The 26,936-nt window shown below is 37.7% G+C and overlaps 1 protein-coding gene across 3 annotated transcripts in view; it reads left to right on the forward strand.

The window, feature by feature from the left end:
* The window catches only part of col14a1a (collagen, type XIV, alpha 1a), a 501,463-nt gene that overhangs the window by 297,450 nt on the left and 177,077 nt on the right, over positions 1-26,936 (forward strand). For all 3 annotated transcript variants that reach the window (XM_039736768.1, XM_039736767.1, XM_039736766.1), the window contains exons 25-26: positions 24,237-24,380; positions 26,754-26,918. In XM_039736768.1, the coding sequence (XP_039592702.1) occupies positions 24,237-24,380; positions 26,754-26,918 (309 nt within the window). The remainder of the gene's footprint in view (positions 1-24,236; positions 24,381-26,753; positions 26,919-26,936) is intronic.

A 26,936-nucleotide genomic window follows, 5' to 3' on the forward strand; every position in this document is an offset into this window, starting at 1 on the left:
ATTTTTCCCTTGCACACAGTGACCAAAGCTATACACACACATATAGATACATACATATATATATACACATATATATACCTGTGTGTATGTATGTATGTGTATATATATATACACACACATACATACATACATACACTCACACACACACACGTATATAATTTGTATGTGTGTGTATATATGATATAGATAGGTATGTGTATATATATCTATACTAATAAAAGGCAAAGCCCTCACTCACTCACTCACTCACTCACTCACTGACTCATCACTAATTCTCCAACTTCCCGTGTGGGTGGAAGGCTGAAATTTGGCAGGTTTATTCCTTACAGCTTCCTTATAAAAGTTGGGCAGGTTTTATATCGAAATTCGTATAATTCGTAATGGTCAAAACTGGAAGCAGTTTTTCTCCATTTACTGTAATGGAGATGAGCTTCAACGCCGTGGGGGCGGAGTTTCGTGTGACATCATCACGCCTCACACGTAATCACGCAGTACATAGAAAACCAGGAAGACCTCAAAAAAGCGCTCAAGAAAACATGCATTATATAATTGAGAAGGCAGCGAAACAATAAGAAGCGAGCGAGTGACATATACAACCATATTGATGAGTTCTGTTACTTCGGAAACAAAGCACGATGTAAACCTACACTTTAAATTAAGTTTTTAGACAGGATGCCGCTGGAGTTTGTAATTTAGTGCCTGCCCATATAAGGCCGTCCGTCAGCGGCAATCCAATAGCAAACTGCCACGGGTAAATATTCACGGGTGAAGGACTGTGCTTATGGAGAGGAAGATGAGATGGTCAGGGTGGTGTTTGACACAAACTCAGCGAAACTGCGAGAGAAAGTTTTAAGTGCCAGGACTAAGGTAACATTAAATAAACCTATGGACATAGCACGAGATGGCACCAGCACAGCTGGGAACCTTCGATGCATGTACACCGAGTGGCTCACGTGAACTGGACGCAGTGCACAGATAAAAGCAACAGTTCCAAAGAGCGCTAAACAAAAACCGAATTACACAATTGAAAAGGCAGCAAAAAATATGAAGCGTCTGATAAGCATATTTATAAATGCAGCTACTGTGGAAACAAAGCACACGGTGGAAAAAGTCAATGTCCCGCTAAAGGAAGACAGTGTAAAAACCCGTGCATGCAGTGTGTCAGGTCTCAGATAAAGAAGAAGACGAGCTGTTTATTGATGCAGTAAGAAACAAATCGATGAATGAAACCTGTCATCTTTGCAATGATTGACAAACACGGAATGTAACTTGAACACAACACATCCTACAAATACGAACCCGATTGAAAGAAATAATGATAATCAAATCCTTGATGACAGCAACACTCAGTAACACTCACAAAACAAATACTGTATATTGACAGTCATGTTACGTTATTTTTAAAATGTTCCCTTTTCTTTTTCTACCTTTTTTAACACACTACTTCTCCGCTGCGATACGCAGGTATATATATATGTATATATGTATATCCCGCTCTACATACTCGAATAATGGATACTTTATTCGCCATCAATGATTGTTTTGGTAAAGCCATACTCAGTGTATTCATTAGATGAACGGTAAAAAAGTAAGAGCGAGTGGAGGATGACTCATTGAGGCATGCAGGCTGTAGTGCGCCAACTCTATCTGAATTGCGAATCACATTTGAAAAATATATCTTTTCAAGTTCTATTTAGTCCATATGTGTCAAACTCAAGGGCGCGGGCCACATCCGCCCGGCGTAATTATATCCGCCCGCGAGATCATTTTATATACTGTATTATTGTTATTAAAGCCCGGTATATGAAGCGCTGGTAACACAATAAACTACAGATCCCATAATGCAGCATGGTTAGAGTTATTTGCGCACTGAGTTTGCACGGCGCTTTGGTGACTTTGAAGAACAAAAAAAGTCCGTCTACATGCGGCTCGAACCTTGTGCGTGTTTGGTAGCACATATCTGTGTGAGAAGCTCTTCTCAGTGATAAAGACTAACAAAACAGCACACAGGAGTCGCCTCACTGATGATCACCTGCAATCCATCCTGAGAATCTCCACAACACAGAACCTCACAGCAAACAGAAACGAACTTGTGGCCAAAAAAAGATGCCAGGCGCCCAGCTCTAAAATGACATATGAGCAAAGACAACTGAATGATTTGATTTGTTTAATGCACGTAAGAGCGGGAGTCAACCGCTTTAACAAACAGCGTATTGCACTGATACGAAATAGCTGTGTGTGTATATATGTAGATATGTATGTATATGTATATATATGTTTATATATATGTGTGTGTGTATGTATGTATATATATATATATATATGTATTTGTGTGTATATATGTGTGTGTATGTATGTATATGTGTGTATATATGTGTGTGTATATATGTATATATATATATGTTTGTGTGTGTGTGTAATATATATATATATATATATATATATATATATATATATGACAACAACACTCATCACTCACAACAGTGACAAAACAATTACATTGACAATCAGGTTACGTTATTTTTAAAATGTTTCCTTTTCTTTTCATTGCTTCTTTAACACTACTTCTCATCTAAGCTGGTATTTGCTAGTATATATATATATATATATATATATATATATATATATATATATATATATATATATATATATATATATATGTATATGTATACATATATATATCTATACTAATAAAAGGCAAAGCCCTCACTCACTCACTCACTCACTGACTCATCACTAATTCTCCAACTTCCCGTGTGGGTGGAAGGCTGAAATTTGGCAGGTTCATTCCTTACAGCTTCCTTACAAAAGTTGGGCAGGTTTTATATCGAAATTCTACGCGTAATGGTCATAACTGGAAGCAGTTTTCTCCATTTACTGTAATGGAGATGAGCTTCAACGCCGTGGGGCGGAGTTTCGTGTGACATCATCACGCCTCCCACGTAATCACGCAGTACATAGAAAACCAGGAAGACCTCAAAAGCGCTGAAGAAAACATGCATTATATAATTGAGAAGGCAGCTAAACAATAAGAAGCGAAGCGAAAGTGACATATACAACCATATTCATGAGTTCTGCTACTGAAACAAAGCACGATGTAAACCTACACTTTAAATTAAGTTCATAGACAGGCTGCGCTGGCGCTTGTAATTTAGTGCCTGCCCATATAAGGCCGTCCGTCAGCGCAATCCAATAGCAAACTGCCACGGTAAATATTCACGGGTGAAGGACTGTGCTTATGGAGAGGAAGATGAGATGGTCAGGGTGGTGTTTGACACAAACTCAGCGAAACTGCGAGAGAAAGTTTTAAGTGCCAGGACTAAGGTAACATTAAATACAGCCATGGACATAGCACGAGATGGCACCAGCACAGCTGGGAACCTTCGATGCATGTACACCGAGTGGCTCACGGAACTGACGCAGTGCACAGATAAAAGGCAACAGTTCCAAAGAGCTGAACAAAACCGAATTACACAATTGAAAAGGCAGCAAAAATATGAAGCGCCTCATACATACAAGCATATTCATAAATCCAACTACTGCGGAAACAAAGCACACGTTGGAAAAAGTCAATGTCCCGCTAAAGGAAGACAGTGTAAAAAAAACCCGTGCATGCAGTGTGTCAGGTCTCAGATAAAGAAGAAGACGAGCTGTTTATTGATGCAGTAAGAAACGAATCGATGAATGAAACCTGTCATCTTTACAACGATTGACAAACACGGAATGTAACTTGAACACAACACATCCTACAAATACGAACCTGATTGAAAGAAATAATGATAATCAAATCCTTGATGACAGCAACACTCAGTAACACTCACAAAACAAATACTGTATATTGACAGTCATGTTACGCTATTTTTAAAATGTTCCCTTTTCTTTTCTAGCTTTTTAACACACTACTTCTCGCTGCGATACGCGGGTATATATATATGTATATATATATATAACCCGATCTACATACTCGAATAATGGATACTTTATTCGCCATCAGTGATTGTTTTGGTAAAGCCATACTCAGTGTATTCATTAGATGAACGGTAAAAAAGTAAGGGCAAGGGAGGATGACTTATTGAGGCATGCAGGCTGTAGTCTTGCGTCAACTCTATCTGAATTGCGCGATCACATTTGAAAAATATATCTTTTCAAGTTCTATTTAGTCCATATGTGTCAAACTCAAGGGCGCGGGCCACATCCGCCCGGCGTAATTATATCCGCCCGAGATCATTTTATATACTGTATTATTGTTATTAAAGCCGGGTATATGAAGCGCTGGTAACACAATAAACTACAGATCCCATAATGCAGCGCTTCAGCCTTGAACAGTTACGCGTTAATCAAGTCTACCTTAAGATGCTGCAAGTTATTGCGAAGCTAGCTCACACGATGCTGAAGAGAAAAGTTGATTCTGAAAATAGAGCCTTTAAAACCGATGGGAGGCTGAGTATATGTTTACTGAACCCGTGTGTCTCATTTGTGGAGCTAATGTGGCTGTAATTACAGAATTTAATCTAAGACGGCACTATAAAACAAAACATCAGGGTAACCTGAAAGACCTGAATGCAATGCAGAAGATACAGAAAGCAGAAGAATTAAATAAGAATCTGACACTTCAGCGGACGTTTTTACCCGTGCACAATCACAAAGTGATTTCAATTGAGGCTGCTTTTATGGGAGACACAACCACTTGCCCCACTTTCCCTATTACCAAGTAATGTTAAACCAAGTCGTCACTACGGTGTTCCCAAATCGCACTTTGCTGATAAACTGAGCGCACTGAGTTTGCACGGCGCTTTGGTGACTTTGAAGAACAAAAAGTCCGTCTACATGCGGCTCGAACCTTGTGCATGTTTGGTAGCACATATCTGTGTGAGAAGCTCTTCTCAGTGATAAAGACTAACAAAACAGCACACAGGAGTCGCCTCACTGATGAGCACCTGCAATCCATCCTGAGAATCTCCACAACACAGAACCTCACACCAAACAGAAACGAACCTGTTGCCAAAAAAAGATGCCAGGCGTCCAGCTCTAAAATGACATATGAGCAAAGACAACTGAATGATTTGATTTGTTATTGCTGAAAGGAACACATTTTATTTATATTTCCAGGTTTTGTTATGCAGCATGTTCATATTTGAATTTGTATAATTTTGACAGGATATATTTTTATGGAGAGCAAAATCTTTTGGGATATTTAAAATCTAAGTTTATTTTTATAAAATATAAAATTACATAAGAGTAAAGAAATTTGAATGTTTGTTCTTTTAATGTTTACTTTATTTCTAACTTGTATAATTTAGACAGGATATATTTTTATGGAGAGCAAAATATTATAAGTTGTTTAAGGTTTGAGTTGATTTATTCAGGAATAATATTCCTGTCTGTTTTTACCATTCCTACCAAAGATATTTCTGTCGACTAAATAAAAATTCCTTCTATTTAAAATTTAAATAGAACTTGAACAAATACGATAGTTCATAATATCCACGCAGACTTGCACGTAAGAGCGGGTGTCATCCGTTTTAACAAACAGCGTATTGCACTGATACGAAATAGCTGTGTGTGTATATATGTAGATATGTATGTATATGTATATATATGTGTGTGTGTATGTATATATATATATATGTATTTGTGTGTATATATGTGTGTGTATGTATGTGTGTATGTATATGTATGTGTATATGTATAGATATGTATATATATATGTTTGTGTGTGTGTAAATATATATATATATATATATATTTATATTTATATATATATATATATATATATATATGACAACAACACTCATCACTCACAACAGTGACAAAACAATAACATTGACAATCATGTTACGTTATTTTCAAAATGTTTCCTTTTCTTTTTCATTGCTTCTTTAACACACTACTTCTCCGCTCTAAGCTGGTATTTTGCTAGTATATATATATATATATACTGTATATATATATATATATATATATATGTGTGTGTATATGTAGATATGTATATAGATCTTTACTTATAAAAGGCAAAGCCCTCACTGACTGATTGACTGACTCACTCACTCACTCACTGATTCACTCACTCACTCGTCACTAATTCTCCAACTTCCCGTGTAGGTTGAAGGCTGAAATTTGGCAGGCTCATTCCTTACCGCTTACTTACAAAAGTTAAGCAGGTTTCATTTCGAAATTCTACGCATAACGGTCAACAACATCCGCCATGTTGAACTTTCTTATTCATGGCCCCATCTTCACAAAATTTGGTAGGCGGCTTCCCTGCGCTAACCGAAACCAATGTACGTTCTTATTTCGGTGGTGTGACGCCACTGTCAGCCTCCATATTGAACTTTCCAATGTCAGCAATTCTCCAATTTCTCGTGTAGGTAGAAGGCTGAAATTTGGTACTTATTTCGGTGGTATGATGCCACTGTCGGCCGCCATATTGAACTTTTCAAAAGTCTTTGTGACATATGGGCCCATCTTCAAGAAATTTGGTACGCGGGTTCCCAACGCTAACTGAATCCTACTTACGTACATATATATGTCCATAGCCTGCAGCTCAGTCACCGTGTGAGGCGTTGGGTCCCCAATCCCAACGCCTCCCATGCTGTTGGCTGCCTGCCTATATAAGGCCGTCTGTCGCTCCAGTCTCTACATTCCCTTCCTTGCTTCGCCCGGGATTCATGTCTCCCTGCTGATAACTACAGCATTTTTATTTAATCCACGGCTTCTCCGCTGTTTTATTGTTCATTTATTACGATTATAGTTATTGTGTAGGTATTTTAGACTTACTTTACATTGTTCAGGTACCCATTTCCTTTATCATTCCAACCGTACCCCCATTAACATGTCTAATCGAGGTGATCACCATCGATCAAAGAACTGTCACTTACCGAGTGGTTTCCATGCCCGGAGATGGCACCTGCCTTTTCCATTCTCTTTGTTACATATTGCACGGCCATATCAGACTCACTCTTGACATCCGGAGGAACATTGTGTCTTTGTATTGAATGACTGGGACAGGTTCAAGGTGTGGACTGATGATGGTACAGGAGATAATTAGACTACACAGGAGCACTATAAGAGTGAAATGCTTAAGCCCTTCACCTATGGTTCTACATGTGAGTTGATGGCTGCCGCTGAATTGTTTGGTTGCCGCTTTCAAGTGTACCGAAATGGCCAAATATTTTACACCTTTGGACAACCGCCAATGCCTCTTAAACATCTTATATTCACAGGTGACAATTTCAGTAGTGGACACTTTGATGTTTAGAAATTTTTAAACTCTCAAAAGCTGGATGTGAAGTTATCAATGAAACTGGTTGTATACTTACAACGCTTGACAGATGCCGAATGTCACTTCAACACAACAAATCCTGCAAATACTGACGTAATTGAAACAAACCATGAAACTCGAACCGATTATGACAGCAGCAATTCAAGCTGTGAGATTTGAAACAAGATTATTGTTCACATGACCAACTGTATGTTGCATGCTCAAGAGTAATCTCAGCGCACAGTTTGGTCATATTACAACCGGAGGGCTGAACTCACAATGTGTAATACAAAGAGATCCTTAACAAATAATTATTGGTATATTTTCCCTCAGTTTGAAAAGGTTTAATTTTCTTCTTAATAAAATTTTAAGGCAGTACTTCGCCGGTGCGAAGCGCGGGTATTTTGCTAGTATGTATATATGTATATATATATATGAAGATGTATGTGTATATATATGTATCGTAAAAGGCGCTATATAGCGCCCGACCCGGCACAGACTACGCAGAGGCACGTGTACAACAAACAGGTTTTTATTTCTTTTCTTCAGCCGTGGGGCACGCCTTCCCCGTGTCCCACAGGCCCAACACAGTCCCAAAAGCACAAAACAGACTTTACACAACCCTTCCTGGCAGCACCACTCCTCCCAGGCAACCTCGTCCTCTTCCTCCTGATTCTGGCCCTGAATGAAGGGTGGTTGGCCCGTTTTATAGCCCACCCGGAAGTGCTCCAGGTGCCTGACCAGCTGGTCTTAATTGCACCTCAGGGTGGGGCTGGTAAGTCGTCCCTTGTGGCGGCTGGCTCTCCGCAGCACCCCCTAGCGTCCACCCCATCTCCCAACCGGGCTGTGGTGGACTCCATGTCCCATGGAGCCACGGGGGAGACTGAGGCCAGGGAGACTGCCCCCAGGCGCCCCGGGGAAGGTATTGCACTGTCCATGGTGGCTCCCCCGGAACGTATGCAGCAGAGGCGTCCCGGCCGGGCATGGGACCTGGCTGTCCGTCACAGTATATATGTATGTTTATATATATATATATATATATATGTATGTATATATGTATATATATATATATATATATATATATATATATATATATATATATATATATGTATGTGTATGTAGACTCAAACCGATTATAACAGCAACATTCCAAGCTGTGAGACAACACTAAAAAGGAGGCGTGTCAGAAGTCGTGGTACATTTTCTGATGCAGCTACTCTGACAATCATGTTACGTTATTTTTAAAATGTTTCCTTTTCTTTTTCATAACTTCTTTAACACACGACTTCGCTGCGAAGCGCGGGTATTTTGCTATATATATATATATATATATATATATATATATATATATATATATATATATATGACAGCAACACTCATAACAGTGACAAAACAATTACATTGACAATCATGTTATGTTATTTTCAAAATGTTTCCTTTTCTTTTTCTTTACTTCTTTAACACACTACTTCTCCGCTGCGAAGCGCGGGTATTTTGCTAGTTGTATAATATAATACATTGGAACCTCGGTTTACGAATGTCTCGGAACACGTACAAATGGGTTACGACCAAAAAGTTCGCCAAACTTTTGCATCTGTTCACGACCACACAGTCGGTATACAAACAAGCCAGTTTCCCTTTCAGTTTGTGCGCACTGATGATTTCCACATTTGTTTAGTCTTTCCCTGTACTATACATTGTTCTCGGTGCATCACGCAGAGGGACTCTCCCACAAAACTGTAAACTCCTCTCAACCCAGCTTCCTCCTGTGTTATAGCGGGTCCACAGCGCCCGTCAAAAAGGCCAGTTTTAATTAAATAACTAAATAAATAAAGCCGGTGCAGGAGAGAGAGTGCAGGCTTGCGTGCAACTGAGAGAGAGAGAGAGAGAAAGAGAGCGCAGGCTCACGTGCAGCTGAGAGAGTGTGAGATAGAGAAGGAGCCTGTGCGTGCAGCTGAGCAGGGAGCCTGGGTGTTTGTCTCAGTGTTATTCAATGTTTTTACATTAGTTTACTATTACACTACACATTCTATGGTATAATTAACTATTTTTGTGCTTAAACATCTTTAAAGAAAATATATTTACATACAGTTCATACGGTCTGGAAATGATTAATTGTATTTACAGTATATACAATCCTATGGGGGAAATTACTTTGGGTCACGACCAAATCGCGTTACGACCAGAGTTTTGGAACGAATTATGGTCGCGAACCGAGGTTCCACTGTAATAATATAATTGGCTCCAGCAGACCCCCATGACCCTTTAGTTAGGATATAGCGGGTTGGATAATGGATGGATTAATGGATAATAATATAATTATAATAATAATATAATTATATTGGCTCATTAGTCATTACAACTTTAAGGACAATAAAGTTCTTAAAAAAAATAAAAGGAAAGTTTAAATATTTCCAAAACAACCACTTGTGATATATTTTAATTGCTTTGGTTTTATATAAATACTAGTCGACGCCCGGTGTAGCATATGGCGGTGTAAGAAATATAACGGAAAACGGTGAGAAAGGAATTCAGAAATCAACAAGAAATAAATACTTCATGAAAGACGCAGCTGTGAATAGGTGTTTTGGTGGAGACGACAGATAATGTCGAAAGATCTAACCCTAGAAAAAGCCACGTACAACTGACCATGGCTGAAGACTGGTTGTTCGAATTATTGCAAAGAGTAAACAGCATGTGAGCATGAGGAAGGCAGCGCTTCTGAAATTCGACTACGTAAATATAATCAATAACAACCCCAAAAAGATGTTGTTGTAGAATGTCTCTAAGTAATTCCCACAGCTTAATCCAAAAGACTCGTACTATAATATCAGGTCTGTGCTCTGGTCTTTGGGTATCCTACAGTGCATGTAGAATTTCCGGCCAAACAGGATTACATGTGAAAGTGATAAATAAATGAGGCTTTCCGAATTTACATACTATGGCCATGGCATCCTGATAGTTTTGCTGCATGCATCTTAGACTTCCTGGAAATGTGGACGGTAATATGATCATTTTGCCTACACGTACGTTGTTATTTTCAGCGTTTTCTTGCAGCGCATCTGATAGTCCTTTGTATTGTTTCACGTGCAGATCTTGTTGATGTGATCTGGGATAGCTGAGACGCGCACCCTCTGTTTTAACATAAGCATCTATGACGTACTGTTGGAATAGTTTGCCACTGGATTGCAAAATACTAAATGTATTCCTCATTGCTAATCTGTACGCGTACAATTGGCATTGAGTAAGCCTTATTCATTTGGTGGTTCTTTTATCGGGAACATGTTGTAAATCTTTTGTGCCAGCCAGTGTCCCCGTAAGGCAGGGGTTCTCAAACCCGGTCCTGGGGGACCCCTGTGGCTGCAGGTTTTTGTTCCAACCAGATTCCACCTGATAGCACTGATCTCATTTAATTAGCTGGTATTATCTTTTATTCTACATTCAGAAAATCACAGCAGCATGATTTTTACATTTATAAGAAACATAGAAATATTTCTGTTTTTGCTATAGATTTAAATGCTTAACTCTCTTTTTATTATATTTCACCCTTTCTCTGTGCAGTTTGCTCCCTTTATTGAATCTTAATAATGACAATTAAAAACAAGCAGAGCAGAAACCCAAGCAAACAACACTCAATTGTGAAAGGCTGCAACTACTTTAGCGTCATCTCCACAAAGTAGTAAATAACGGATTAATTAAACAATTAGAACACCTAGAAAAGTATAATGACAATCAAGATGAAAATACTGTTACATCCATACATACATATAACTGCTTAGTACATTTTAATACTTTTTTTTTTTTTTTACCAAACTTAAGTTTTCTAATTAGTATATTGTTCCCAAAAACAGGGAATCTGGGAAACAACAGTTTACTTAATTAGCCCAGGAGTCCAATTAAAAACAGAAGCTGGTTGGAACAAAAACCTGCAGCCACAGTGGGCCCCCAGGACTGAGTTTGAGAACCCCTGCCGTAAGGGAATAAAAGTTGGTAAACCATAGGATCGCAATTCATATTGAGCGTGGAAATTTGTTTACAGGAGTTACCTATGGGACAGATGCAAATCGATTTCATGCATGTGTTTGTATGATTTAGCGAAGGGGTTGATGGTTCTGAGCATGGAATCTAGCTGGAGAAGTACATTTTCGTCTAATGCAGAGTTTGCTTTATTTCGAGAAATGCCGTGTCGGCTGCATAAGGGTGGGACCAGTTTTGAAGAGAAGCCGCTGGCAGCTTGGGGAAGGGTCTGGAAATGGACGAATAGGAATTGAGAAATGCCATGACGGCTGCGTGTGGGTGGGACCGGTTTTGCAGTGGAAGCAGGACGAACCAGAAGAGAAATATATACAAGAGATTACTTATCAAGTACACCAAAAAATAGGACAAAACATTATACAGTAACATTTTGATGTATGAAATATTTATGAAAAAGATGGTATTCAGTTGTGTACATTTTCATAGAATATTTACTGTATCTATGGTGTTGTTACCATTTTATTGTTGCATCTTGTAATGTGTAATTGAATTGGTTGGAAATGTACTTACTGTTTGCATTTTCTGCAAAACTAATTTATTTTCAGGTTTTCTGTTAGGATGGATTGGCGATTCTACATTGGCCGTAGTGTGTGCTTGGTGTGTGGGTGTGTTTGTGTGTGTCCTGCGGTGGGTTGGCACCCTGCCCTGGATTGGATTCCTGCCTTGTGCCCATTTTTGGCTGGGATTGGCTCCAGCAGATCCCCGTGACCCTGTGTTCGGATTCAGCGGGTTGGAAAATGGATGGATGTATATTACCACACTATGGCATAGTAACAGTTTAAAATGAATAAAAGTGTTAACAGAGTTTAGCATAAATTTCATTATTTAAGAAAAAATTATCCCTGAGCATTGACCAGGATTTAAACGCAAGTTTGTTGCAGATAAGACACCATTTGAGTCTTTCACTGATCCACCTGGTGGATTTTCCAGCTAGTTCAATTACAATACTGAAAAATTTAGAAGCAGTGTGATTGCCTTCATGTATGCAGCAGGGGGCGCACACTCCCTAAATAAGGTTTGTTAGGGCTGGTTTATACTTAACACCCAGAATGTGTACGTGCACACATCATGTCCTCTGAGAACTTTCTTATAAATTAACGCAACGTGTGTGCAAGTTGCAGTATCAGCAAAAAATCAGGGTACACGGTGTGTTCAAATTGGAATGTGACATCAGAGTCTTTGTTTACTATCAACATGTGACAGAAAGTTAATTTGCAGATCCTACAGGATCAATGTGAGTGTTTTGATGTATGATGAACGGTTCCATGTGGTGAAGCAAATTATCTAATTTAAATACTGACATACAAATTTATTTCTGGTGCTTCTCATCGTCTATTTCTCATGTAGGCAATACAAGTGTTGCATATTCCCCATTGTAATGATGCGATACATTTAAAGATCTCACATACCATCTTCTGTGTCATCTTTCTTTTTTGCACCTTCATAACAGCATCAGAATGTACCAAAGTGCATTTGAGCCACAGAGAAAAAAATTAGGGACATGGAAGAGAAAAAGGTCTGTTTCATGATTAAAGAGAAAACACAGATCACAGTCGTACACTTAAGACCACTGGCTACACAGTTGTGCAGTACAAGCAGGGTAAAGCAGAATAACATGGTATTTTTCTTGGCCTCCATCTGTATAGTAAACACCATGGACAGAGAAAGACATCTAAAGAATAAGGTTGTGGGAATGGAAGGGGTTGAGGCTCTGGAATGATACACAGAGGCTTTAGGACTCTAGTTATGGTGTAAAGACAGTTATAAATAATTCAAAGTTAGCTGAAAAATGCTATGAATCACAAGTCTTTATTGACATCAAAGCCTAAAATAATAACTTTCTCATCATTATGAACTTGAACAACTGCCAGCCAACAAAAAATAGTAGGAGTTGTTAATGACTTATAATCACTCAAAAAATGTTATCCTCATTCTTTGTCCATCTATCATAGTCTGAAAAAAGTTTAGGCATGTTTTGAGTAAAAAAATTAGTGTAATCAGTATGGTTCACATTTATTTTAACATGTACAGTATGGTGTCAATTTTAGGACATTCTCCACCATCCAACAAAAGCCACCTTTACTTTGGAAATATTGCATCCTAACTTTTACCTTGGCCAAAAAGGCATACATCTTCTTAAGAAAATCTTCCTGCTCACTGTAATCCTTTTTCCTGCCTCTTTAACACTAGAATTACCAGAGCCTACGAAAAAACTTGTAGATCCGGCCCACCTTAAATCACCTCTTAAATCCGTTCACACCTTTCCACCAGCGTCTTTTGTAAACTAAATGTGCTGATAAAGACAAGTTGCAAGCAGCCGGCTATTCCATCCCCCCACCCACTTAGAACGTGCACGAACCTCCCCCAGCTCATGCCTTGATTGAGTATCTGGGAGTGAAATGTAGTTTTAGTGTGGAAATAATAGATTGTTATTTAGAACACACACATTTGTAAGAGTGCAAATGCGAAGACTAAAATTGTTAAGTTGAACTTTGGTAGGGCTAATTTTAAGCAACTGCGACAATGTCTAAGTAGGATAAGCTTTTAAGTGTGGAGACAGTCGAGGAGCAGTGGAACAGGTTTAAAAATGTTTTACATGTAATGCAGGACAGATACATTCCTAAATTTGGAATTAATAAAAAAAAAACTCCATGATGGACTAATAAAGATGTAAAAAAGAAGTTGCAGAGGAAAAAACTGCTTTATAAGGCATATAAGACTAATGACTGCAAAGTGAATCATAGAGTGTATGAGAACATGAGGGCAACCATTAAGAAGGATATCAGGGAGGCTAATAGACAGTTGGAGAGGAATATAGCAGATAAGGTGAAAGAAGACCCCAAGAGATTCTTTCAGTATTTTAGTAGTAAAAGAACAGTTAAGGAGGAGGTCAAGTGTATCAGGAATAGTAAAGGGGAATTAAAAGACACAGGCAGTGAAATAGCAGATGCCCTAAACTTACATTTTTCTGAGGTGTTTACAAGTGAGCAAGTGGATAACCTCCCAGAGGTAAACGCAACTACTAAGGAGGTACTGAGGGATTTGGAAATTGTAGAGGGAGAAGTGCTGCTCAGATTAAATAAGATGAAATCAAACAAATCACCAGGACCAGATAATATTTATCCTTGTGTTCTTAAGGAGGCTAGTGAGTACATATATAAACCCTTGACACATATCTTTAGGAAGTCACTGAGCACTGGAGAGATTCTGAAGGACTGGAAAATGGCAAATATCATTCCATTATATAAAAAGGGTGACAGGGCAGATCCAAGCAACTATAGGCCAGTAAGCTTAACATGCATCACAGGAAAATTAATGGAAGGAATTATTAAGGATAAGATTGAGAAACACATGGCAAGGACAGGAGTTATTCTGAACAGTCAGCATGGGTTCAGAAGAGGGAGGTTGTGTTTTACTAACATGCTGGAATTCTATGAGGTTGCAACAAAAGGATATGATCAGAGTGGAGCTTATGATATTATTTATCTGGACTTTCAGAAAGCATTTGATAAGGTGCCACATGAGAGGTTGGGCATCAAATTAAAAGAAGTGGGAGTTCAGGGTGATATTTTTAGATGGGTGCAGAATTGGCTCAGACACAGGAAGCAGAGGGTGATGGTGCGAGGAACCTCATCAGAACTGGCCGATGTTAAGAGTGGTGTTCCACATGGGTCAGTGCTAGGGCCGCTTCTTTTTTTAATGTATAAATGATTTAGATAGGAATATAAGTAACAAGCTGGTTAATTTTGCAGATGATACCAAGATAGGTAGATTAGCAGATAATTTGGAATCCATTATATCATTACAGAAGGACTTGGATAGCATACAGAATTGGGCAGATTTGTGGCAGATGAAATTTAATGTCAGTAATTGTAAAGTATTACACATAGGAAGTAAAAATGTTAGGTTTGAATACACAATGGGCGGTCGGAAAATCAAAAGTACACCTTATGAGAAGGATTTAGGAGTCATAGTGGACTCTAAGCCAGCGACTTCCCAACAGTGTTCAGAAGCCATTTAGAAGGCTAACAGAATGTTAGGATATATAGCATGATGTGTGGAGTACAAGTCCAAGGTGGTTATGCTCAACCTTTATAATGCACTGGTGAGGCCTCATCTTGAGTACTGTGTGCAGTTTTGGTCTCCAGGCTACAAAAAGGACATAGCAGCGCTGGAAAAGGTCCAGAGAAAGCGAGTAGGCTGATTCAAGGGCTATAGGGGTTGAATTATGAGGAAAGATTAAAAGAGCTGAGCCTATACAGTTTAAGCAAAAGAAGATTAAGAGGTAACATGATTGAAGTGTTTAAGATTATGAAGGGATCGAGACTCTTATTTTAAAATGAGTTCATCAAGAACACAGGGACACAGTTGGAAACTTAAGAGTAAATTTCACACAATCATTAGGAAGTTTTTCTTTACACAAAGAACGATAGACACTTGGAATAAGCTACCAAGTAGTGTGGTAGACAGTAAGACATTAGGGACTTTCAAAACTCGACTTGATGTTTTCTTGGAAGAAATAAATGGGGAGAACTGGCGAGCTTTGTTGGGCTGAATGGCCTGTTCTCGTTTAGAGTGTTCTAATGTTCTAATTTCATGTGTGTTCCGTTTCTACAGTAATCTGTGTAAACACATTGTTAAAACAGAAACTTTTTCATATTTTAATAATAAGTTTACAAATGTAGGCATAAACTATAACATTTGTGAAGCGTGAAGTCCAAACATCAAATAAATACTTTAACAAATGGTTCAAAAATGATACAACAGCTTCCATGGTGTACTGTTAAGATTTGCTGTCTCAGAGCGCAGTAGGCTTACCATGCCTCAGAGAGCCTAGTTTGAGGAGAAAATGTCCCTGTCTATCTATATAGTAATAACAGTAAATTTATTATTATATAGCAGCTTCCCTGTCTCCCTATCATATAGTGCCTTTCCTTCCTATCTATCTATATATCTATCCCCTTAGCTGTTTTTTTATATATCTATTATACAGTGCCTATGGGGTGCCAAACAGGCAATTACAATGATTTTCGGAATATATAAAGTCATTCCTGAATATATAAAGTCAGCGTCAGAATATATAAAGTCATTCCTGAATATATAAAGTCAGAGTTAGAATATATAAAGTCAAAACTTGAATATATATTTCAGCGTCAGAATATATAAAGTCATTCCTGAATATATACAGTCAGAGTTAGAATATACAAAGTCATTACTGAATATATAAAGTCAGCCTCTGAATATATAACCTCATTCTTGAATAAATTAATTTAAAGTCAGAAAATATTGATATTGATTGAAACGACTCAGAAACATTTTTAGTAAACTCAATGAGTTCCTAATACAACGTAATGAACTAAGTTAACAAAAACATCTTCAAAAAAATACTAAAAAAAAAACCCACTCTTCAGTTAATTCATTCAAAATGATGTATGTGCCCGGCATTTTGAACACTATATTTATCTATTCTTTTTGTATGGGCGCATTTTTGGATGAACCTCACAAGCCCAATCGACTCTGAGTGGCTTCGGTCAAAGTCACTAGTACGAGTGAAATGACAAGCATGGAAATGTTATATATTAGGGAATATTTTTATATATTCCAACGCTGACTTTATATATTCAAAAATGAGTTTATATATTCCGATGCTGACTTTATATAGTCAGACTTTGTCGTTATATATAATCGGGAATGATTTTATATAGAGAGACAGAAAGGCAAAGAAATCACTAGATATATAAATAAACAGGGAAGGCACATGTACTGAAAGAAAAAAAAGATCAACATGTGTGTTATTCCTGCAGCACTGAATAAGCTCACGAGCTCAAACAACCCCCGACCCCCTATCTTACTCTAAGTAACAGCATAAGTACAGACGCAAACCAAGTGTAATCAAGAGTCCCCGGTTGGATCCCCACTCACTCCTATATTTGCTGTTTTCAGTAGTAAGCTGCTCTTTTTGTTAATATTATACAGTGCACACATACACTTGGTTTGCGTCTGTACTTGCGCTGTTACTTAGAGTCAGATTGGGGTACATGTGCATTGTGCAGCAGGATCAACGCACATGTTTTTTTTTTCTTTCAGTACATGTGCCTTCCCTGTTTATTTATATATCTAGTGAATTCTCTGCCTGTCTGTCTCTCTATTACGCAGTGCTCTGTCTGTGTGTGTGTTATGGATCTTAAAAATAACAGTTATAAGGACACTTGTTCATGTTAATTGCAGTCTCAATTGTTAAAAAATATTTTAAAAGGAGCATCCCACATGAAAATATAACGATCTCATTAACTGACAGTGCATGCCAATTTATAAATTTTTATGTCCGTTTCAAGTTAAAAAGAAAAAAAATAATAATAATTTCTCCCCAGCAGGAAATCGAACTCTGGTCTTTAATACAACAATCCTACAGCCTTGTGAGTCAGAAAATCTTACCGCTAAGCCACAGAAGCTGTTGTATCATTCTTGAACCTTTAGTGAAAGTGTTTATTTGATGTTTGGACTTCATGCTTCACACATTCTATAGTTTATGCCTACATTGTGTAACATTTATTACTAAAATATGAAAAAGTTTCTGTTTTAACAATGTGTTTACACAGATTACTGTAGAAATGGAACACACATGAAATGCATGTGTTCCAAATAACGATCTATTATTTCAACTCTAAAACTCCACTTCACTCCCAGATAATCAATCAAGGCATGAGCTGGGAGAAGTTCGTGCACGTTCTAAGTCGGTGAGGGGATGGTATAGCCGGCTGCTTGCAGCTTGTCTTTATCGGCACATTTACAGGACAAAGGACGCTGGCGGAGAGGTGTGATGGGATTTAAGATGGGTCGGATCTACGAGTTTTTTCGTAGGCTCTGGTAATTCTAGTGTTAAAAACGGAATCCATCCTCTATCCTTTGACAACAGCTCCTTTAATCTTCTACTGTCCGATAAAATGCCATCCCCCCTTCTGCTTCCAACCATCTACTTATTTCCTCCCTCCTACCTAAGGCCAAAATTGCTTTTTTTCACATTTGTTTTTTATTATTATAAATTTTTATATTGTCATGTTTGTTAACAGTACACAAGACACTACATTACACACATCTGCTTGAAGTTTGCATTTGCTTAGCTACATTTTAAAACTTGTGCAGGATTCACTTTCTTTATTGAATCATAGGAACATTTTTTCCAAATGATTAAAATATAAACATGCTTCAGCACCCGAAAATACATAATTGATTACTCCTATTTTAAATTATGGAAAATGAAAAAATGCTTTAAACGTGAAGAAAATAAACATCCATCATAAACAGCACCCTTTGCAAAGTGAAAACTTGTTTCAGGAGCTCAATAGCACAAGGTTACTGAAGCTTAATAATTAATTACATTGTAATGAGCATGTTGACAGAAGACACATACATACACACACACACACACAAAGAACACTGCAGAACTACTTGGCTCCACACATTTGAGACAGGAGTCATTTTGATTACATGGAAAAACAACAGCAAATAGAGATTAGATAAGTATTGTGGTCATTTCCAATTAGATGGAAATATTAACTTACTTTACTCATTTAGACGTGCAGTCAGAAGTTGGATGTTGTGCAGCCTTTCACTGGTGTCATTAGGCACATTTGTTGATTTGGGTGTTTAGAGTACTGAAATCTGCATTTCCTGTAGCTCTTTGTTATCAGATCCCTTAACAGCAGTCTATTTGACAGGGTGTTGCATATGCAGTAGTTTACTTCAGATGTATATTTTGCTGTTCATATTTTCATAAATCTTTTAGCCTTACATCAACCCCTACACTATCACTGTAACTGCACAACAGAGCATACACACTGCCTGCGACAATGTATCGTTCATGCTTATCACTTGTCCATTGATGTCTTGGAATACCAATGTAAACTGTGATGTTAAAGTAAGGTTGTTCTCTTAGAAAAGGTTATGTTAGTTTTTAAAACATGCATTGTGCACTTGCAACACATTTATATGTCTATTAGGTTGTTTTTTGGAGACTTTTCGACTGTAGACAGATCATATAATCAGAAGCTAGCTGTCTGTTGGATCAAGTTAACAAGAGCACCACTGCTCTTTGCAGTTCAAAATCCCTGCCCCTATTTTGAGCACCACCTTCATGAGGTGCTGGATTGTTTTAGAAATGTGACACTCAGTGATCCATCCAATTGTTCCTACCCAGTTTTACATAAAATCACTCATGGTTGTCTTTAGATGTATATATCATATGTGTGGCTTGTGAGACTAGGCAGAAGATACTGAAACTTCCAAGCCAGTTCTGCTAGGTTCTGCAACTACTACTCCTCCTTGGGTGTCCAGACTCTGAACTGTGCACTTCCCTACTGCCTTTAGATCTGCAAGTAGTAGCTTAATTACAGTATATGCAATACATTTGTTACACTTGTTACTACTGCTGTATTTTATTAGTTCATGCCATGTCATGTCATTTATTTATTTATTTTGTCTTTCAAATTATTAGTATCTATTCGCATACCATTTATTTATTTAATTGTTTATTTATTTTTTTACAGTATAGAATAGCTATTTCTATGATGTATATTTTGCACTCCTGTCCTGGGGAAAATTAATTTGTGCCAATGTGTGCTGCAGTACTGTGTATGAATGGTATGGTAATACATCCATTTGATTTGACTTGAAGTCATTTGCATGAGGTGACACTGTTGTTCAGAAAATAATAATGTTTCTGTTGAGGAACCATAATGGTTACATTTGCTTCAGTTATTAGATGGTTGCAAGTTAATTTAAACAGTTATTCTTTTTAACGTATTTAATGAAAGAGATCAAATGTGTGGGTTTTGCAAGGGTTTTGATTACATTTAAGAAAATATGGTAATTTCTGAGGTTCATAAATCTAAATATCAGGATCCTAATTTCCAAAGCCAAGAGTAAACCATATAAATAATAATAATAATAATAAAAAATCTAAATCCCCTTAAAGTATAGGGAAAGCACAGAAGAGAACCAAAGAACAATATTGCAACTACAAATCAAGGCCACATCAGAGTAATATAGGCAGCAGGTTTCTTAAATGGCCTTCTCAGGTAACTACGATGCTAATGACCAAAATATTTGAGAAGTTCAGTAAGATGTTGTATCCCTACAAACTAAAAAAATACAATAAAGGGTAAGAGACTAGAGTAAAGTTGAGCACAAAAAATAAAACCTGGGAAAATGATAAATAACTGAGATAAACAGGGATGAAGCACAACAAAAACCATAACAAGAATAAACTTTTTATCACCAACATATACTGCATATTAGCTGTAAATAATTTAGTTAAGCTAAATTTCATCACTGTCATAAATTTCCAGCATAAGTCGCTAATTCCACCATATCTGCAATCAGAGTCTGATATTGTTTGTAGTTGTTATTTCAGACCCTGAAGTGATTTCCCCAGTAGTCTATTTCTTTTAGGTAGATATACACACCCTAATTGACCTCTGACGTACACCAAAACAACCAAACTGAGAAATAGTTGTCTTGATGCAGTATCGAGCAAGCCCTGGAGCAGTTTACATGAGGTGTTAATGTGATCTGGTACAGGACCATTCTAACTATAGGAAATACTGTATTGTGCATTATATGAGAAAATGTATCCATGCTGTGGTTGTCATGTTACACCATTGCTGCCAATACTTATATAATCCCAGAATAAAAAATTACACATACTTAAAAATGTAACACAGTTGCATAAACAGTGGCACAAATGCCAGTTAGTCAGAGAAAGCCTAGCACCTGATTCAGGTTCACAGCTTCTCTGTCTTTGATTGGACAGCGTACTGGAGAGCACATACACAACATCATATACTGAAGTGAAACTCACCTGATAAGTCTAGTGTCTGAATGAAAAGTGTGTTACTGAATGCCTTCAGCAGAGCGTGACACCTTCTGTAGAATCACCTAGATGTAATATGTCCTTTTTGTAGTATGCAAAGTTACTTATTTTTATGTACTCCTCTAGTTGTCAGATATTTAGCATTCATAGAGCTGAGAGTTTAGAGAGCTTAAATAAAGAAACCACATCATTTTTGCAAATACAATGGTGCGTAAATGCAGTTGCAGTTGATGTCAACCTCCTGATTTATTTTTTTCCCAAACAATAATTTCTGTCCATTGAAATAATTTCAAAACATGCTCACCAGATTTTTTTACATTCTGGTTCACTTGATGTAGTGGCTATTAAGGAGATTGCTTTATAAATGAAATTGCTAACTACTTTGGCCTTCTTAGTTAGTGTTAGAGTAAAAGACAGCCCACCAATTACTTTTAAAGTCCACTAATTAAATGATCCTGCTGAAAGAATCTTGTTTTTGAATGCAAACAACAAAGTGTTGTGATCTTTTGCCACAATAAATCACAAAAAAAAAAAACACCAGCAAATACCTAAAGGAAAGACCAGGCTGCTGTTCTGCCCTCTCTAAACATTTTGCTTGCATAATGAATGTAAGAGAAAGTTTAGAGTAGATGGAGGAAAGAAGGAAATAAACAGCTATATGTTGCTCATTACTTCCCTGCTTGTTGTGTGTTGCTCACACTGAATACCAGGCACTTAGTGAAATGTAATAGCCTCTCTCCAATCAGCATAACTCCTACTACAGTGGTAGGCCTTCTGACCTCTACAGGCCCAAAATGAAGGTACAGCTTTTAAAAAAACAAACATCAAGAAATATGCACACAAAGAGTAAAGGAAAATTGCTAAAAACCCCAAGCTCAAAAAACCAAAGTTCTTTTAATAATTAGATAATTATTAGTGTAGCTGCCGAAATAAGGTATGGTCAAGCACAGGTAAAACGCGTGTCTAAAGAATTCTCACAGTCCAAAAGCAAATAATCCACACAAGAATAAAAGAAAAAATAGTTACACACGTAGAATAAAAGGCAAAAAAAGGGAAAAATGTATCTTGTCTAAACTTAGCTTTTCTTGAGAAACTTTAGTTTTTTCTGTACTTAAAAGTTCTTTACTTCTTCTTTCTATACTTAAAGGTTCTTAATTTCTTCTTCTGTATGCCTTAAGCATATGGTTCAACAATTAAATAAGTGCTGTTTTACAAGTTACTTCACACTCAAAAGGCCCGTAGGCCGGTTGGCACATAGGCATGTGCCCAGGCAGGTTTAAAACCTTATACCTTCCATACCTTACTCAAGGCAAGGCTGTCACTAACTGAAGCAAATTGCTCACTCATCCTAACACTGAGTCTGAAAACACTCATGATTAGGACCTTTCACATTACAGATAGATAGATAGACAGATAGATACTTTATTAATCCCAAGGGGAAATTCATATAATCCAGCAGCATCATACTGATACAAAAAAAAATATATATATTAAATTAAAGAGTAATAAAAATGAATGTAAAAACAGACAATAACTTTGAATAATGTTAGAATTTACTCCCCCGGGTGGAATTAAAGAGTCACATGGTGTAGGAGAGGAACGATCTGCTCAGTCTGTCAGTGGAGCAAGACAGTGACAAAAGTCAGTTTGAAGCTACTTCTCTGCCTGGAGATGACACTGTTAAGTGGATGCAATGGATTCTTCATGATTGACAGGAGTACGCTTAGTGCCCGTTGCTCTGCTACAGATATTAAACTGTCCAGCTTTATTCCTACAATAGAGCCTGCCTTCCTCACCAGTTTGTCCAGGCGTGAGACGTCCTTCTTCTTTATGCTATCTCCCCAGCGCACCACAGTGTAGAAGAGGGCACTCGCCACAACCATCTGGTAGAACATCTGCACCATCTTATTGCAGATGTTAAGGACGCCAACCTTCTAAGAAAGTATAGTTGGCTCTGACCTTTCTTACACAGTGCATCAGTATTGGCAGTCCAGTCCAATTTGTCATCCAGCTGCACTCCCAGGTATTTATAGGTCTGTACCCTTTGCACACAGTCTCCTCTGATGATCACGGCCTCCTAAAATCCACCACCAGTTCCTTGGTCTTGCTGGTGCTCAGGTGTAAGTGGTTTGAGTCACACAATTTAACAAAGTCTTTGATTAGCTTTCTGTACTCCTCCTCCTGCCCACTCCTGATGCAGCCCACAATAGCAGTGTCATCAGCGAACTTTTGCACGTAGCAGGACTCCAAGTTGTATTGGAAGTATGATGTATATAGGCTGAACAGGACCGGAGAAAGTACAGTCCCCTGCGGCGCTCCTGTGTTGCTGACCACAATGTCAGACCTGCAGTTCCCAAGACGCACATACTGAGGTCTGTCTTTAAGATAGTCCACGATCCATGTCACCAGGTGTGAGTCTACTCCCATCTCGGGTAAGCTTGTCCCTTAGGAGCAGAGGTTGGATGGCGTTGAAGGCGCTAGAGAAGTCCAAAAACATAATTATTACAGCACCACTGCCTCTGTCCAAGTGGGAGAGGGATCGGTGTATCATATAGATGATGGCATCCTCCGCTCCCACCTTCTCCTGGTATGCGAACTGCAGAGGGTCGAGGGCGTGGCGGACCTGTGGCCTCAGATGGTGAAGCAGCAGCCGCTCCATGGTCTTCATCACATGTGACGTCAGAGCAACAGGCCGGAAGTCATTCAGCTCACTAGGACGTGATGCCTTTGGGACTGGGGTGATACAAGATGTTTTCCAAAATCTCCCCTGTTCCAGGCTCAGGTTGAAGATGCTCTGTAGAGGACTCCCCAGTTCCAACGCACAGGCCTTCAGCAGCCGTGGTGATACACCATCTGGACCCGCTGTTTTGCTGACACGAAGTCTTCTCAGCTCTCTGCTCCGCTCACAACATGTTAAAATTTGCAAAGATAAATAGCATCCTTATTGATATTTGACATTTGGTCTAACAGCTTAAAATGTTTTATTGTAAAAGGAAATAGATTTTTATTATTTTTTGTTGTTTTCACTTATTCTTTGCTGTAAAGTTATTATTTTCCATTAAACTCTAGGTAGAGCTATTAAACATGTGAAGGACACCATCTACACTACGGAAGGTGGGCTTAGAAGAGGCATTCCAAAGGTTTTAGTTGTTCTTACTGATGGAAGATCTCAAGATGATGTTAATAAAATTAGCAAGGAGCTACAAATGGATGGTACGTACAAACAATGCACAAATTTGCCTTATGATATAGAATTGCTTTGTCATGATGTGGAGAGATTCCTCCAGGCATAATATGGTGAGGCCTCCAAAAGAAATCAGTAAGCAGGCCAGAACCCTACCTGGTCTGCCTAGGAGATGCAATCTTAACTTCAGCCAGGCCCCAGGATGAGGAGCTGGCAAAACATCTAATAGAATATTTCCAAAATATACTGCAAAAAAGCCCAACAAAAAGCTTGTGCTCAGACAGGCAGGCAAAAAATCTTTATTAAAAAATGATTTATTAACAAAAGCTCTGTGACAACAAATTTCTCCAACAACAGCAAAAATGCCCAAGGGAAATTTGAAAGCAAAGTCCTAATACGATAATCCAATGGCAGTAGTCAAAAACGGAGCGAAATGTTGAAATCCAGCAATCATAAAAAAAGTAAATGCAGAACAGAATAGAATTTACCAACATCAAGCTTTGACAGTGTATCCCACTGAACTGCAAAGTCTCCACAACCTTTATAGGGCTAAGGGCAGTTCCTAGATAGAGATGGACAGGTGGCTCTGCCTCTTGGAGAAACCACCCACAAAACACAAGTAGTATAACAGAACACATACTGTATTTCTACATAGAAACACAAATCCATAATATTATAAATATAAAATAACTATCATAGCAGCAATTTAAGCAGAAAAGACGTAAAAAAGAAGCACAAACTGAAAATACTGTACATGAACTGGTCGACACATAACATACATGCTTACATACTTTTAAGATTTTTGACAGCCACATATACGGTATAAGACATTTAGATTGAAGAAATACATATTTCAAATTTATAACCCTCATGAAGATTTATTTTTAATTTGCAATATGTAAATATTTCTTTATAGAAAATAGAGTATTGTTTTACGATTTGTCCAGACTAATCCGATGCCTGTAGATAACTAAATAAATGAAGTCAAGTCCAAAAACTTGACAATTTGTCTGTTATTTTTTCAGTATAGTTAAATTTTTTTTCCAACATTTCTTATTTAATGTATACTGAAGCTTCAGAAAGATGTGATTTCCTAAAAATTATGCAAACCCTCTGTTTATCATAGAAGGACCTTAGCGTAGCCTTATTTTCATTTTCACTCTTTATTACATAGACCTGTACATAGTGTCCCAAATACCCACTTTAGCCCTTTTAACATTACAATCACCAAACTCCTCCAGAGTACCAAAACAAATAGGTGAGAAAGAAGATTTTCTGTTTTATTTATACATTATATATTAACTTAAAAGTTTCTAAATGTTCTGAAAAAAGAAACAAAGTAAAATGTGTGTGACAAAGTAATTCAGTGCAACCTGAATGAGTAGAAGTTACTCTTAATATGCTTTAGATAACCAGATGGATCGCATTGGTAAGCTGATTGATATCTACTGTAGTCTAGGCATAGTTTCTGGATGATGGTCTGATAGGGACTGCTGAGCTTCTCCTTTAGCCTAAATTTATGCTTGCCTTGTGCTTCCTTACTTTTTGGACCAATAGGATGTCACACTAAAGGGCTGACTCTCCTGGTTCAGGTCTCATACTTTTTGACCAGTTCTATTTAGACATGACTTATGTCCTTACTAACCCAGCCTAGGTCAAACCTGCCTTTGTCCTTGCAGGTCTAGTCTATACAGGTACTGATCTATTGTGTTCTCTGAGTAGCATAGACACATCTGAGAAGAACAGGTGACCCTCAAGATCTATTCATAATTAACAAGGTCTTTATCTAATCTACTCTTAAGAACTATTAATAGTTAACAAAATCTTTTTCTCTCTGACCTGGTATGTGGTAAGTACAAGAACATTTTTACAAGAAATGTTTCTAAAAGTTTTTTTTTCTCTAAGTACATAATATTCTATGTAGAAGAAGAAAGCAAATCACACCAACATCATGTTACCCTCTAAAAGCTATAATGAATGTAAAGAGAAGTAAATAAACATGTGCTTTGAATGTGATTATTTAACATAGTGTAACTGCAAAAACTATGTTTTTCTACAACTTTGCAGCAACAGCATAGAGCAGTGCTCATCCTGTACTGTACGGAGACTTTTATTTTGTTAAATTAATTTTGCTCTTAAATGCTGCAGTATATAACGGTTGGAATATTTAGAAAGTTAGTTAACAATTTCATATTTCATGCACAAATGGATCACAAGTGTATAAGTATAATATGCAGAGTTTCTCATAATCCTTATTTTAAGTACCCAAGGTTCTAATTCAGAAAACTACTGATAACACCAATGTAAAGTTTTCAGCACCAATATTAAAGAATTACTGTAGTAATTAGGTACAGTACTGTACCTCTGAAATGTGATGTTAACGTCTGTTTTTCACTTTCCAGGCTATGTCATTTTTGCAATTGGATTTGCAGATGCTGATTATGGGGAGTTAATACATATTGCCAGCAAACCAAGTGATCGCCACGTTTTTTTTGTGGATGATCTGGATGCGTTTAAGAAAATTGAAGAACAGCTTATTACTTTTGTCTGTGAGGCAGCATCTGCAAGTAAGATTCTGAAATACT

The sequence above is a fragment of the Polypterus senegalus genome, chromosome 15 (assembly GCF_016835505.1).
Source record: "Polypterus senegalus isolate Bchr_013 chromosome 15, ASM1683550v1, whole genome shotgun sequence".
In the NCBI taxonomy this organism is placed as follows: Eukaryota; Metazoa; Chordata; class Cladistia; order Polypteriformes; family Polypteridae; genus Polypterus; species Polypterus senegalus.